We start from the raw sequence: 15,883 nt of genomic DNA on the forward strand, positions 1-15,883 counted from the left end.
TTTGTCCAAGGAAATGTCCCATGTATATTTATATCACAATCAGTTAAAAAAACATCAAAATTATAATGGATAAAGACCAAAGTACCTTACATGAAAACATGTGGAGAAACACCAAGTTAATCTCCTTATAACGTGTAGTATGTTAACTTAATACAGGCTGGACATGTTCCATGTTATAATTAGTTAGTAAATGTTTCACTATCAAGGTACAACATGCACTTAACACAGTAAAAAACATGTGATATCTTACGTTGGCTAGATATGTTTCATGTTATAATTAGTTAGTAAACATTTCACTATCAAGGTACAACATACACTTAACACCACAGAAAATTATAGTTACACTGTGAAGGTGATGGAAACACTGATACAGAAAAACAGATCACATACTGTTAACTACTTCTTTATATATTTATTTTTGGAAGATTATCTGTTATAAACTTATGCTATTACTGGTTCTACGTTTTACAATCTGACACAGATTGTTAGGCTGGAATGTCACCTTCCAGAGATAAATATATAAAAAGTTCTGATCAGTTTGTAACAACTTCTTTTATTAACATAGTAAATATTACCTGCTTCATCTTGGTAGTAATACAGATCAACGAAATTTGACTGGAGAACAACAAACCCTTCACCCATGTACCTTGGTGGTTCGTCTGATGGACCAGTGTATTTCAGGCTGTCGGCTAAAATAACCTTGAAGTTTTCTGCCTTGCACTTAATCATGTGAGTGAAATCATCAAGTCTTGAAGATGCTGGTTTAGTGGTGTAGACAACACGTGCTTCTTCAAAATTAATGGATAATGTGGTCGGTAAAAGTCGATTTCCAAAAACTAATCTACCCTGCATACAATCCAAACAAGAGATTCCTCATTTTGAACATCATAAAATATAATTGTTTTTAGTGTATATAACAGATTGACCTAATGTTAACAAAAAACATGTCTAAAATATTTATTTTTAAGTTATAATAAAAATAAACCAAACAATACAAATAGCAAATATAATGTAGTACAAAAATAGCACACATTACATTTTCAGAATATCCTACATTTGATATAAATTAACACTACTTTAAGTATTTAAAAAACTTACAATCAAACTCACAAATCACCAAAGAACACAGCAAAATGAAGCTTAATATAGATTTCTTTCCACTTTTTAAAAACATTAAGAAAAACAATACATAATTTTTACCATAGAAATATCCAGTTTTATCACTGGAATTAGATCTCTCCACTTCGATCCTCTCCTCTGCTGGGCTAAGTCAATCCCACTTTCTGCTGATGCTTCAGTATTCCCATCTCCTGTTCCCGAATCCTGCCAGTACTGTTCTGATCCAGGTGGAAGAATTTCAGGCTCCAAGCCAAACTGTTGCTCCAGATGAGCATAAAGGTGCGAGCGGTTGTATATGTGTAACTCAAACCCATTCAGGAGTATTGAGAGACGAGTGTCTGAGTGTGACAGATCTATTGGATTGAGAAGAAAGCTGTTACCTTGATGTAATTACAAGAACATGTTATATGGTTGAAAAGAGAGCTGTTACCTTCATGCACTGTACAAGAACATGTTATATGGTTAAAACCAGAGCTGTTACCTTGATGTAATTACAAGAACATGTTCTGTGAGCTGTTTAAGTTCAGAAATCAGTAAAATGCATTTATAATTTGTAATAATAAAAGCATATTACATAATGTAAAATATGTTTAGAAATCAAGATACATCATAATAACCAGATGTTTAGAAATAAAATACACATAATTCAGAGAAATGTTTAAGTTAAGAAATCATCAAAATCACCACATACATGTATAGCAATAACAATACATCATAATAACCAGATAAATGTTTAGAAATCAAAATACATCATAATAAAATATATGTTTAGAAATCAAAATACATCATAATAACCAGATATATGTTTAGAAATCAAAATACATCATAATAACCAGATAAATGTTTAGAAATAAAAATACATCATAATAAGCAGATAAATGTTTAGAAATAACAATACATCATAATAATCAGATAAATGTTTAGAAATAACAATACATCATAATAACCAGATAAATGTTTAGAAATAACAATACATCATAATAATCAGATACATGTTTAGAAATAAAAATACATCATAATAACCAGATAAACGTTTAGAAATAACAATACATCATAATAATCAGATAAATGTTTAGAAATCAAAATACATCATAAAAACCAGATAAATGCAGAGTTCTTGATTTATCCTTGGAATGCTTTTCTCAGCATGCATACAATTTTCACCATGAAAAATCATGAGAACATCATTTACAACACGTAAACCACTAATATATAGAAGTCAAAGTATGTACAGTTGTTCTGAGTTGTATTTTTTCAAAATTCTTTATATCATACAGCAAGGTGTATTATACACATGTGATTAATTAGGGTTCATTATTTGTTCATGTCTTGGCTTACCTACTGTATACTTTCTTCTGAGATGTGTTTTGACAGAAATAAGATTATTTCAGATACATACAAACATCAGACAAATTTTAATAATAATTAGTTATTAAATGTGTACATCATTATAAAAATAACTAAATGCTGTGAAATTTTTAAATCAGAATGTAATACAGTAAGTGGATGGTTAATTAAACAGACCATTAGTCAGCATATCACTTGATTATTTCTTCTAACATAGAACTTTAAATCTTTTGCAATGGACTTGATATAATATACACATGTTTGTATACACATTTACACACATTGTAAGTATTTATAATTGTTGATGCAGCACATGTATCCTCACAAAATGTGGTAAACTTTTATTAAAGATAACAAGGTTTCTGTACACAAAAAAATGAATTTTTTAATGAAGTGTTTTTAATAAAAATCTGTTTATAAAAATACTGAGTCTGTTTCTTTACTAGTCTGAGTGCAAAGTGATTTCATGTTATGATTAAAAAATATTCTTCATCCCACAAATATCAAATACTATGTGTAGTCTCTGAAACCTCCTAAATACATTTCAAATGTATGTTTTCAGTAAGACTTTATAATTTATTTTCTATACTCTAGCTATACGGGGTCTGTCAATTTGACCAACCTCATAATCATTGTGCTAGAATGACTACATATTACAATAAGAAAATACAAATGTTTAATCTAAGTAGTTTAAGTCTCATAACACTATATATTTATTATACTGACCTTCCAGGCATGGGTAGCTAACATTACATAACTTGTATTGACATGGTGCATGTGCACTCACGTATCCAGTAAAGTAAAACTGAACTTTAGTCTTCTCTGTCTTGGCTGTGTTTTAGTAGAGTAGTATTTTATAATGTGTAGTCACATTTCAATTATTATACATTATATATGTATAATATTACTATATAGAAATACATTATTAAGCTTATTTCTCATAATATATAGAACAATAAATCATGAAATAAAGTAAATAATTATCTATTCTCCCTACAACCTTTGAACTCAGTTGTTGATGGACATAGGTTGCTTAGACCTTTAAAATTTCACACATGGAGGATATAAAACAAAATTTATTTTAGGTTTTACATATACAGTTGTATAACCAAAAAATCATAAATAACTACACTGATACCATAAAATTACACCATAATTCATTAAGCTTAGTAATTAAGATATATTTAAATTTTAAAAGATATGAAACTTCAAGCAGACTAAAGACAAAAACCTACTTCGTTGAAATCTTGGATCAGAAGAATAAGATAGTCTTTTCAAAGACTAAAATGGCTGAGAATTCCACTCTAGGGACAACCTAATTTGTTGATTGGTTATTCACATGTCATATAATGAAGTAAGTTGTATAAGGGACTATTTCCAAAAATGGAAAGAGGTTAATGGGGCCACTATGTTTGATTCTTAGCAAAATAAAAATACACAGGGTCCTTATATTATATTCTGTCTTGTCAACATTAGTAACATAAGTTCCTAATTTAAAGTAAACTAAAACCTTAGTATTTTGACATCACAAACATCTAATTTTACACAGTGCTGCCTTCAATGTACCATATGATTCACTAATATCTATATTAACTTTTAAGATTAAGAAATTAACTCATATATAATATTAAAATTTGAATTGTAATCTACAATTTTATACCAAACTGACTGACATAAATTTATAAAATAGCAGTTGAATGCAAGTCAACAAATATGATAACATAGCCTGTGATCCAGGCAAAAGGGTTAAATAAAAATTATTCATTACGTACAATATAAAAGTACTTGCCAAGATATATAAATCAAATACATGTTCTGAGATACATAAGAGGTTGAACCAGTGTTCACTGTTTTAGCAGTAAGTGTTAATACCCATACCAGCTGTACTGAGATTCATAAGAGGTTGAACCAGTGTTCACTGTTTAATTAGTAAGTGTTAATACCCATACCAGCTGTACTGAGATACACAAGAGGTTGAACCAGTGTTCACTGTTTTATTAGTAAGTGTTAATACCCATACCAGCTGTACTGAGATACATAAGAGGTTGAACCAGTGTTCACTGTTTTAGCAGTAAAAGTGTTAATACCCATACCAGCTGTACTGAGATACACAAGAGGTTGAACCAGTGTTCACTGTTTTATTAGTAAGTGTTAATACCCATACCAGCTGTACTGAGATACATAAGAGGTTGAACAACTGTTCACTGTTTTATTAGTAAGTGTTAATACCCATACCAGTTGTACTGAGATACATAAGAGGTTGAACCAGTGTTCACTGTTTTATTAGTAAGTGTTAATACCCATACCAGCTGTCTTGAGATGCATTGAGTTTATTGTGTGAATCACAACCACCCAATATCGATTTGCACAACTTGCAACATCATACCTTCTGTTATTTCTTTCTTTACATATGGTCTCCACCACCTAAAGATCATCCACCCATCTTGTGCTCTAACTGTAAAGTCTTCATTCATAAAAGCAACATCCCGAAACATGATTTTTCCAGACAAAACTGAGATTGAGAAGGACCCTTGTAAAAATAAATAAATAACAAATTTTCAACCTCACAAAATACTCTGGCACTCTAATAATTATACATAATTCAATTAATAATTAAGAGAATGAACACAACCTTCTACTTTTATCTTTACAAAAATATTCATATCCAACTAAAACTATTTCCATAAGACTTTAAAGCTTTTACACCCAGCTTCGATCTTGTTTTAACCAAACTTATCTCAGATTCTACAACACAGCTTAGAAACTTATTATTCAATTTTAAAAAATAGACCCACAAGTTTAATCTGTTAAGATAGCTAATTTAATTAACACTCCTATGAAAGTGGGGCCTAATAGGCCCCAGAGCAACTTGAAAGGCTATTAATATTAGGCTAATAATTTTGTATTTAAATGAAATTGCCATTTAAATCCATTAATGAATGGACTAACGAGATTCCCACTGTCCCTATCTACTATCTAGCGAAACCACAGCCAGGGGAACGGGCTTGGAGAAATCAGGACTAGAAATGTCTTTTTGTAGGAGTGTTAAATTCTAAATACACTGTTTGGTTTACAAATGGTGTGATGCTTTATGACTTAGTTTCAATATGCCATCAAGGTCATTCTTCAAGTCCCCTCAAATGAGACCTACATGTCATTTGTATTTATTCAGCCATGCCAGTAACCTGTTTAATATTGCTACATGAATATAAGCAATAACAGATGCAATTCAAATGAGTCTTCTATGAACTTTTCATGTTACCGAAAGTTAAAATGATATTAACATAAGAGTTTTAATGTTACATTTTGTACCATTTCACTGTATATAACCAGTGAATTCAGCTATTTAATATCTCACTTGTTTACAAGTCTTAACTCAACGACCTTCACATACCTCTTCTTTACAAATCTGTATTCACCAACCTTAACATATCCCTTTTTACAAGTTTGTGCTCACCAACTTGTACATATCCCTTCTTTACAAATCTGTACTCACCAACCTCAACATATCCCTTCTTTACAAGTTTGTACTCACCAACCTTAACACATCCATTTTTACAAGTTTGTGCTCACCAACTTGTACATATCCCTTCTTTACAAATCTCTACTTCAATGTTAACTTATCCCTTCTTTACAAGTTTGTGCTCATAAACCTTATCACACCCATTTTTCTCTACAAATCTGTATTCTACCAACCTTATCATACCCTTTTTTCTTTATAAATCTGTATTCTACCAACCTTATCATACACTTTTTTCTTTATAAATCTGTATTCTACCAACCTTATCATACCATTTTTTCTTTATAAATCTGTACTCTACCAACCTTATCATACCCTTTTTCTTTATAAATCTCTACTCTACCAACCTTATCATACCCTTTTTTCTTTATAAATCTGTACTCTACCAACCTTATCATTCCCTTTTTTCTCTATAAATCTGTATCCTACGAACTTTATCATACCCTTTTTTCTTTATAAATCTGTATTCTACCAACTTTATCATACCCTTTTCTCTTTATAAATCTGTACTCTACCAACCTTATCATACCTTTTTTCTTTATAAATCTGTATTCTACCAACCTTATCATACCCGTTTTTCTCTACAAATCTGTACTCACCAATCTTAACATACCCGTAATTTACAAATCTGTACTCTACCAACCTTATCATACCCTTAATTTACAAATCTGCACTCACCAACCTTATCATACCTTTTATCTCTACAAATCTGTACTCTACCAACCTTATCATACCCTTTTTTCTTTATAAATCTGTACTCCACCAACCTTATCATTCCCTTTTTTCTCTATAAATCTGTATTCTACCAACCTTATCATTCCCTTTTTTCTCTATAAATCTGTACTCTACCAACCTTATCATACCCTTTTTTCTTTATAAATCTGTATCCTACCAACTTTATCATACCCTTTTTTCTTTATAAATCTGTATTCTACCAACCTTATCATACCCGTTTTTCTTTATAAATCTGTACTTACCAATCTTAACATACCCGTTTTTCTTTATAAATCTGTACTTACCAATCTTAACATACCCCTTCTTTATAAATCTGTACTCTACCAACCTTATCATACACTTTTTTCTTTATAACCAGATTTACCAACCTTATCATACCTTTTTTTCTTTATAAATCTGTACTCTACCAGCCTTATCATACCATTTTTTCTCTATAAATCTGTATTCTACCAACCTTATCATACCCATTTTTTTTATAAATCTGTACTCTACCAACCTTATCATACCTTTTTTTCTTTATAAATCTGTATTCTACCAACCTTATCATACCCTTTTTTCTTTATAAATCTGTACTCTACCAACCTTATCATACCCTTTTTTCTTTATAAATCTGTACTCTACCAACCTTATCATACCCTTTTTTCTTTATAAATCTGTACTTTACCAACCTTATCATTCCCTTTTTTCTCTATAAATCTGTATTCTACCAACCTTATAATACCATTTTTTTTTTATAAATCTGTACTCTACCAACCTTATCATACCCTTTTTTTTTTATAAATCTGTACTCTACCAACCTTATCATACCTTTTTTCTTTATAAATCTGTATTCTACCAACCTTATCATACCATTTTTTTTTTATAAATCTGTACTCTACCAACCTTATCATACCCTTTTTTCTCTATAAATCTGTACTCTACCAACCTTATCATACCCTTTTTTCTTTATAAATCTGTATCCTACCAACTTTATCATACCCTTTTTTCTTTATAAATCTGTATTCTACCAACCTTATCATACCCGTTTTTCTCTACAAATCTGTACTCACCAATCTTAACACACCCGTAATTTACAAATCTGTACTCACCAACCTTATCATACCCTTTTTTTTCTAGAAATCTGTACTCACTAATCATAATATTCCCAGAACGCATAAATCTGTACTCTATCAACCTTATCATATTCTTTTTTTCTACAAATCTGTAATCTACCAACCTTATCATAATTCTTTTTTCTTTATAAATCTGTAATTCTACCAACCTTATCATACCCTTTTTTCTTTATAAATCTGTATTCTACCAACTTTATCATACCCTTTTTTCTTTATAAATCTGTACTCTACCAACCTTATCATACCCTTTTTTCTTTATAAATCTGTATTCTACCAACCTTATATACCTTTTATAAATCTGTACTCTACCAACCTTATCATACCCTTTTTTCTTTTATAAATCTGTACTCTACCAACCTTATCATATTTTTTTTTCTTTATAAATCTGTAATTCTACCAACCTTATCATACCCTTTTTTTTTTTTATAAATCTGTACTCTACCAACCTTATCATATTTTTTTCTTTTATAAATCTGTACTCTACCAACCTTATCATACCCTTTTTTTCTTTATAAATCTGTACTCTACCAACCTTATCATACCCTTTTTTCTTTATAAATCTGTACTCTACCAACCTTATCATACCTGCTTTTTACAAATCTGTACTCACCAATCTTAACATACCCGTAATTTACAAATCTGTACTCACCAACCTTATCATACTCTTTTTTCTCTAGAAATCTGTACTCACTAATCATAACATTCCCGTAACGTACAAATCTGTACTCTATCAACCTTATCATACCCTTTTTTCTCTACAAATCTGTACTCTACCAACCTTATCATACCCTTTTTTCTTTATAAATCTGTACTCTACCAACCTTATCATACCCTTTTTTCTTTATAAATCTGTATTCTACCAACTTTATCATACCCTTTTTTCTTTATAAATCTGTACTCTACCAACCTTATCATACCCTTTTTTCTTTATAAATCTGTATTCTACCAACCTTATCATACCCTTTTTTTCTTTATAAATCTGTACTCTACCAACCTTATCATACCCTTTTTTCTTTATAAATCTGTACTCTACCAACCTTATCATACCCTTTTTTCTTTATAAATCTGTACTCTACCAACCTTATCATACCCTTTTTTCTCTATAAATCTGTACTCTACCAACCTTATCATACCCTTTTTTTTTTATAAATCTGTATTCTACCAACCTTATCATACCCGTTTTTCTCTACAAATCTGTACTCACCAATCTTAACATACCCGTAATTTACAAATCTGTACTCACCAACCTTATCATACCCTTTTTTCTCTAGAAATCTGTACTCACTAATCATAACATTCCCGTAACGTACAAATCTGTACTCTATCAACCTTATCATACCCTTTTTTCTCTACAAATCTGTACTCTACCAACCTTATCATACCCTTTTTTCTTTATAAATCTGTACTCTACCAACCTTATCATACCCTTTTTTCTTTATAAATCTGTATTCTACCAACTTTATCATACCCTTTTTTCTTTATAAATCTGTACTCTACCAACCTTATCATACCTTTTTCTTTATACTAATCTGTATTCTACCAACCTTATCATACCCTTTTTTCTTTATAAATCTGTACTCTACCAACCTTATCATACCCTTTTTTCTCTTTTATAAATCTGTATTCTACCAACCTTATCATACCCTTTTTTCTTTATAAATCTGTACTCTACCAACCTTATCATACCTGTTTTTCTTTATAAATCTGCCTTCTACTAATCTTAACATACCCTTTTCTTTATAAATCTGTACTTACCTAATCTTAACATACCCTTCTTTATAAATCTGTAATTCTACCAACCTTATCATACCTTTTTTTCTTTATAAATCTGTATTCTACTAACCTTATCATAATTTTTTTTCTTTTATAAATCTGTGCTCTACCAACCTTATCATACCCTTTTTTTCTATAAATCTGTAACCCATCATACTTTTTTTTTCTTTATAAATCTGTACTCTACCAACCTTATCATACCCTTTTTTCTTTATAAATCTGTACTCTACCAACCTTATCATACCCTTTTTTCTTTATAAATCTGTACTCTACCAACCTTATCATACCCCTTTTTTTCTATAAATCTGTACTCTACCAACCTATCATCATACTTTTTTTTTATAAATCTGTAACTCTACCAACCTTATCATACCATTTTTCTTTATAAATCTGTACTCACCAACCTTATCATTCTTTTTTTCTTTCTAGAAATTGTACTACTAATCATAACATTCTGTAATGTACAATCTGTACTCTACCAACCTTATCATACTCTTTTTCTCTATAAATCTGTACTCTACCAACCTTATCATACCCTTTTTTCTTTATAAATCTGTACTCTACCAACCTTATCATACCCTTTTTTCTTTATAAATCTGTACTCACCAACCTTATCATACCCTTTTTTCTCTAGAAATCTGTACTCACTAATCATAACATTCCCGTAATGTACAAATCTGTACTCTATCAACCTTATCATACCCTTTTTTCTCTACAAATCTGTACTCTACCAACCTTATCATACCCTTTTTTCTTTATAAATCTGTACTCTACCAACCTTATCATACCCTTTTTTCTTTATAAATCTGTACTGTACCAACCTTATCATACCCTTTTTTCTTTATAAATCTGTACTCTACCAACCTTATCATACCCTTTTTTTTTTTATAAATCTGTAATCTTCTACTAACCTTATCATATGGCTTTTTTTCTTTATAAATCTGTATTCTATTAACCTTATCATAATTTTTTTCTTTTATAAATCTGTGCTCTACTAACCTTATCATACCTTTTTTCTTTTATAATCTGTACTCTACCAACCTTATCATACCTTTTTTTTTTTATAAATCTGTATTCTACCAACCTTATCACCGGCCCTTTTTTCTTTTATAAATCTGTACTCTACTAACCTTATCATGCCTTTTTTTTTCTATAAATCTGTACTCTACTAACCTTATCATAGCCTTTTTTCTTTACAAATCTGTACTCTACCAACCTTATCATACCCTTTTTTCTCTACAAATCTGTACTTACCAATCTTAACATACCCCTTCTTTATAATCTGTAATTCTACTAACCTTATCATATTCTTTTTTTTCTACAAATCTGTAATTTCTACTAACCTTATCATAATTTTTTTTCTTTTACAAATCTGTACACTACCAACCTTATCATACCCTTTTTTCTCTACAAATCTGTACTTACCAATCTTAACATACCCCTTCTTTATAAATCTGTACTCTACCAACCTCATCATACCCTTTTTTCTCTACAAATCTGTACTCTACCAACCTTATCATACCCTTTTTTCTCTACAAATCTTTACCCTACCAACTTTATCATACCCTTTTTTCTCTACAAATTTGTACTTACCAATCTTAACATACCCCTTCTTTACAAATCTGTTCAACATCTTAGTTATGATGAATCCAATCACTCGTGAGTTGTAATAAGTTACATACACCACCCAACTGATAGACATGAAGAGGGCACAGAGTAACCACACAAAGTCGGAGTCCATTGCCAAGTTCTCGAGAGGAGGAAATGTGCCATTCCATGGTGATGGAGGAGCTTGACTTGTGATGCTTAGTTCCATTCTAGAAAACCAACTAGTGTTTAACTCTACAACACCTATGGAATAAACCACTACTAAAACAAAGTTCTTGTCACAATGCATACAGAACACTTAGCTTCAGATGTTAACTCTAAGTTACTATTGTATATTATCATGTTATTTTAACTCAAGGTTACTGTTATGTAGTATCACACTATGTTATTTTTCACTCAACGGTACTGTCATGTAGTATCGCGTGTTATTTTCACTCAACTGTACTGTTATGTAGTATTACATTGTGTTATTTTCTCTCAAATATACTGTTATATAGTATCATATTGTGTTATTTTCACTCAACAGTACTGTTATGTAGTATCACATTGTGTTATTTTTCTCAAAGATACTGTTGTATAGTGCCACAGTCTTATTGCATTATGAGGAGGAAACCAACACACAAAGACAGATGAAACCAGTAAACACTGCTCTGAATTGTAATTGTGTTATGTGGGAAACTTAACAACTGGTATACATTTGTTGGATATTTTTTGATATTTCTAAAAACATTTACAAATTATCTGTGTATCCTAAAACCATAGAGCTGCAAGTCTGCTATACAAACAATACATGTCATATGTTACATTTAAATACCAAACTTAGAACTTGATACATGATTGACATAAACAGTGATTGAACTACAGTATCCTGGCTAACAATAAGTGAGATAACGCTTAGTTTTTTTTCTTGAACTGATTCTGCCATTATGAACATTATTATGTACAGTTGGTTTACTTACAACAATAAATTAACATGCCACTGACTGTGGAATATATTGTATAATAGAGAAAATGTGATTAAAATCTGTTTATACATATATCTGTTGTATTTCTACTGGATGAATATAAGATATACTATGTTACAATAAGATGTATATTTCTGAATTACATAACATTTTTCCCAACTAAAGCATCTTAAATACCTTCATGTTTAGAACAACAAATGGGCTAGTTGGACCCAGTGAAAGTGTTTACAATAAAGGGAACTAAGCAGAGGAGAGAGGCTTCACTTAATTTCAATAAGTAGGATGTTTGAGAAAGATATTTCAAATAATATTACAGTTATGTTTTCTCTTCATCAAAACTAATATTGAAAATATCTGTGACATACAAGCTTTACACATTCTTTAATTGGCCCCACCTTATGATATCATCTGGAGTTTTACTTATTCTAGATTCATCAGCTCAGTAAGTCAAAAATTTAGAGTTAGGGCTCTTATAATGGTGGGGTATATGTAATATGTGGTGCCCGAGTCCTTTTTAACTTACCATACAATAACAAATTAAATTAGGTAATTATATGGTGAGTTACAAAAAACATGAATATTCTAGACAGTTTAATCTAAACTCGCATAATGATGACAGAGAGTGCATCTTCAGATGACCCAGGAAGGCTGAAACGTTGTTCTCTGCTTTATTAGTAAAAGTGTTAATATCCATACCAGCTATCCTGAGATACATTTTATTTCAAATGGGTTTCTCATTATCAAGCATGATGACAGAGAGCTTACAAAACTAAGAATAAACAAGTTCATACAACAGCTTCAACAATGGCAAGGTTGTAGGCATGACACTTGGAGCACAAAAAGTAACACAACACTTCTAAAGGTACATCTATAATATTTAACATAGCAGATTCAATAATAGGCTTATTTGTTGCTATTCCAATGTTACGTGTATTAAGAACAAAGAGTTCAGGGCTCTGGTTGAAGTCAAAGATTATGATACAATGGTAATGACTGAAACTTGTTTAGATTTGGAAGCATTGGTAATAGCAATTATTTTGAAATTCCACATTAAACTAGAGACAAACTTTTATTTATTGGAGAAGGGGGAGTGTGGCTTTATGCATGGGATAAATTATAGCTTGTCTGATTGATTGATTTTAAATTTTTTGCCATCCCTAATTTAGAAGTTTAACACTAGAGAGAAGGCAGCTAGTCAACACCACTCACTGCCAACTCTTGGTCTACTCTTTTACTAAGGAATAGTGAGATTGACAGTACATTATAACATCCCCATGGCTGAAAGGGCAAGCATGTTTGGTGTGATGGAAATTCATACCTGCACTACTAAGATTACAAGTCAAGTGTTTTACCCACTTGGCCATGCCAGGTCTTACAGGTTGTTAAAATTGAAAATATAAAAAATGATAGTGAAGGGGATAAGAGAGGTGACAACACTTGTCCTAGAAATTATTAGTCAGTTATTCTTAGTTCTAGTCTACTACTCTGTTATTGTTTTTTTTTTTTAGAATGTTATTTGGCAGTTGAACCATGGACTTAACGTACCTGAATTTTAATTTCTTTTATAACATGCCACACAAAAGATTAGCTAACAGCAGATATGTAGGGGTTGAGGAAAGATTAATGTTCCTGTAAAGTGTTAGGATAGGAGAAATAAAAGGTTGTTATGAATTGAGACCAGTGAATTTAAGCCCTTGCAACCAGTGGAATGTCTCAGAGGGCAGTGCTCGGGCCATGTTTTTCCTTATTTACAATAACTTAATAACCATATACAAATGTTGATAGATATAATTAGTAAATTCTGCTGATAACCATAAATTCTTGAGCATTTCTAAGTGTATTGAAGATGTTGATATATTATAAAATTAGATCATGTGCAAAGTTGCTGAATTATCTTTCAAATTACCTTTAATTAGAGTAAGTGATAGATAATACATTTGGATTACCATAATTTGAGTAACATATTTAATACAGATGGGAGTGAAGAAAGAAACCTTGACCAAATGCTGGATAGGTCACCAACACCATAGAAGCATGGTTTTAGAGTAAAGCTAAAATAAAGGGTGTATTTATAACATGTTAGTTAAAACCACTAGTAAGGTCTCACATCCAATACTGTACAGACTTTTAATTTTTGTCTCCTTATTAACCAAGAAAAGAGATAATGACTTACTGATATTATTCAAGTGCCTGAAAATGTGATATAATTATAGTATGATGCCAGTAAAGAAAGGGTTATTTTAGTTAGGGGCATTCGACATTTCTGGCTTATTTTCTCTTGAGGTAAAACAAAAAAAAGTAGAAGATTATTTGAATTTAAACGATTATCTAGGAGATCAATATGAAAAACACCTTTGATTTCTTTATGCTATATCCTGAAGATAATACCAGAGCGAGAGGACAGCACTTAAGGTTTGAAAATAAAAGACGAAGTTTCACACAACGTCATAAGTGTCAGTCACTTATACATATCCGTCACAATAGTGAAGACCGATACTTTGACGCGAATTACATTAAGCCTAGGGTCAAAAGTCCCCTACTATTGTTGCTGTTATCATTATAGTTATAATAATAATTTATATTGTTACTGTTACTACTATACAATAGTGATTTTAATACTAGTTTTAGTAACACTAATAGTAATTTTTATTATTATTTAAAATAATGGCAGGAATGTAATACGTTAAAAATTAAAATTTACTTACAGCGATGAATAAGAATCCATGACTATATGATAAACTATTGCAGTATTTACGAAAATTATTCATTAATAATTTCCATTCACGTAAAATAATATATTCGGTTTCTTAAACATTATTACAACCAGTAGAAGTGTCTTCCTTGTACACTAAAACAAATTATATATCAGGACACCAGATGTGGAGTCTGGAAAGATAACATGAAATTTAATTTAAAAAGAAAAATAAAGAAGAAGAGACGTGTAGACAGCGATGTACATTTCAATTCTAAAATAAATAATATTTATACGTAATATTTTTTATTTATTGTAAATCATTTAATTCTGGGGAAAACAAAAACTATGTATTTAATTTTATCATTATACATGTAAAAGCATTATTTCAACTGTTCAATAAATATTAACGTCAAATGAAAGGAAGGTTCAAGATAAAAACAGCAAGGACGAATTTGTAAAGAAAAAATATTAATTATCTAAATAAGTCTTAGAAACTACAACAAGGCTCTGCATGGCCAGGTGGTTAAGGCACTCGACTCGTCATACCAAAAATGCTCGCCCTTTCAGCTGTGGGGGCGTTATAATGTCATGATCAATCCCACCATTCGTTGGTAAAAGAGTAGCCCAAGAGTTGGTGGTTGGTGGTGGCTGGTGATGACTAGCTGCCTTCCCTCCAGTCTTACATTGTTAAGTTAGAGACGGCTAGCGCAGATAATCCTCGTGTAGCTTTGCGCAAAATTCAAAACAAACCAAACCAAATTACAACAAAAACGCTGCATATATCGAAAAGCTCACCAAAGCACAGGTTATAATGAGAGCAATAACTATAAAATGTACCACGGGTGTTGGAAGTGATTGCGAAAGTATGCCCCACATAACGGTGGAAATACACCATCTACCAATTTTAACCCCTTTTGCTGTGGTGGAAGTTTAGAGTTATACTAATTCAGAAAATTTGACTGGGTTTTAACTTTGTACTAGTATAATCAGTCTACAGCACTTTCAATAT

The 15,883-nt window shown here is 30.8% G+C and overlaps 1 protein-coding gene across 1 annotated transcript in view; it reads right to left on the reverse strand.

Annotated features, from left to right (window-relative positions):
- The window catches only part of LOC143245648 (bridge-like lipid transfer protein family member 1), a 225,671-nt gene extending 210,590 nt beyond the window's left edge, over window positions 1-15,081 (reverse strand). Inside the window, 5 exon segments of the mRNA XM_076491997.1 lie at window positions 576-846; window positions 1,201-1,472; window positions 4,853-4,996; window positions 11,200-11,423; window positions 14,885-15,081. Coding sequence (XP_076348112.1) covers window positions 576-846; window positions 1,201-1,472; window positions 4,853-4,996; window positions 11,200-11,423; window positions 14,885-14,904 — 931 coding nt within the window. The 5' untranslated portion in view covers window positions 14,905-15,081.
- Window positions 15,082-15,883: the final 802 nt, after the last annotated feature.

Source organism: Tachypleus tridentatus, chromosome 2 (genome assembly GCF_004210375.1).
Source record: "Tachypleus tridentatus isolate NWPU-2018 chromosome 2, ASM421037v1, whole genome shotgun sequence".
NCBI lineage: Eukaryota > Metazoa > Arthropoda > Merostomata > Xiphosura > Limulidae > Tachypleus > Tachypleus tridentatus.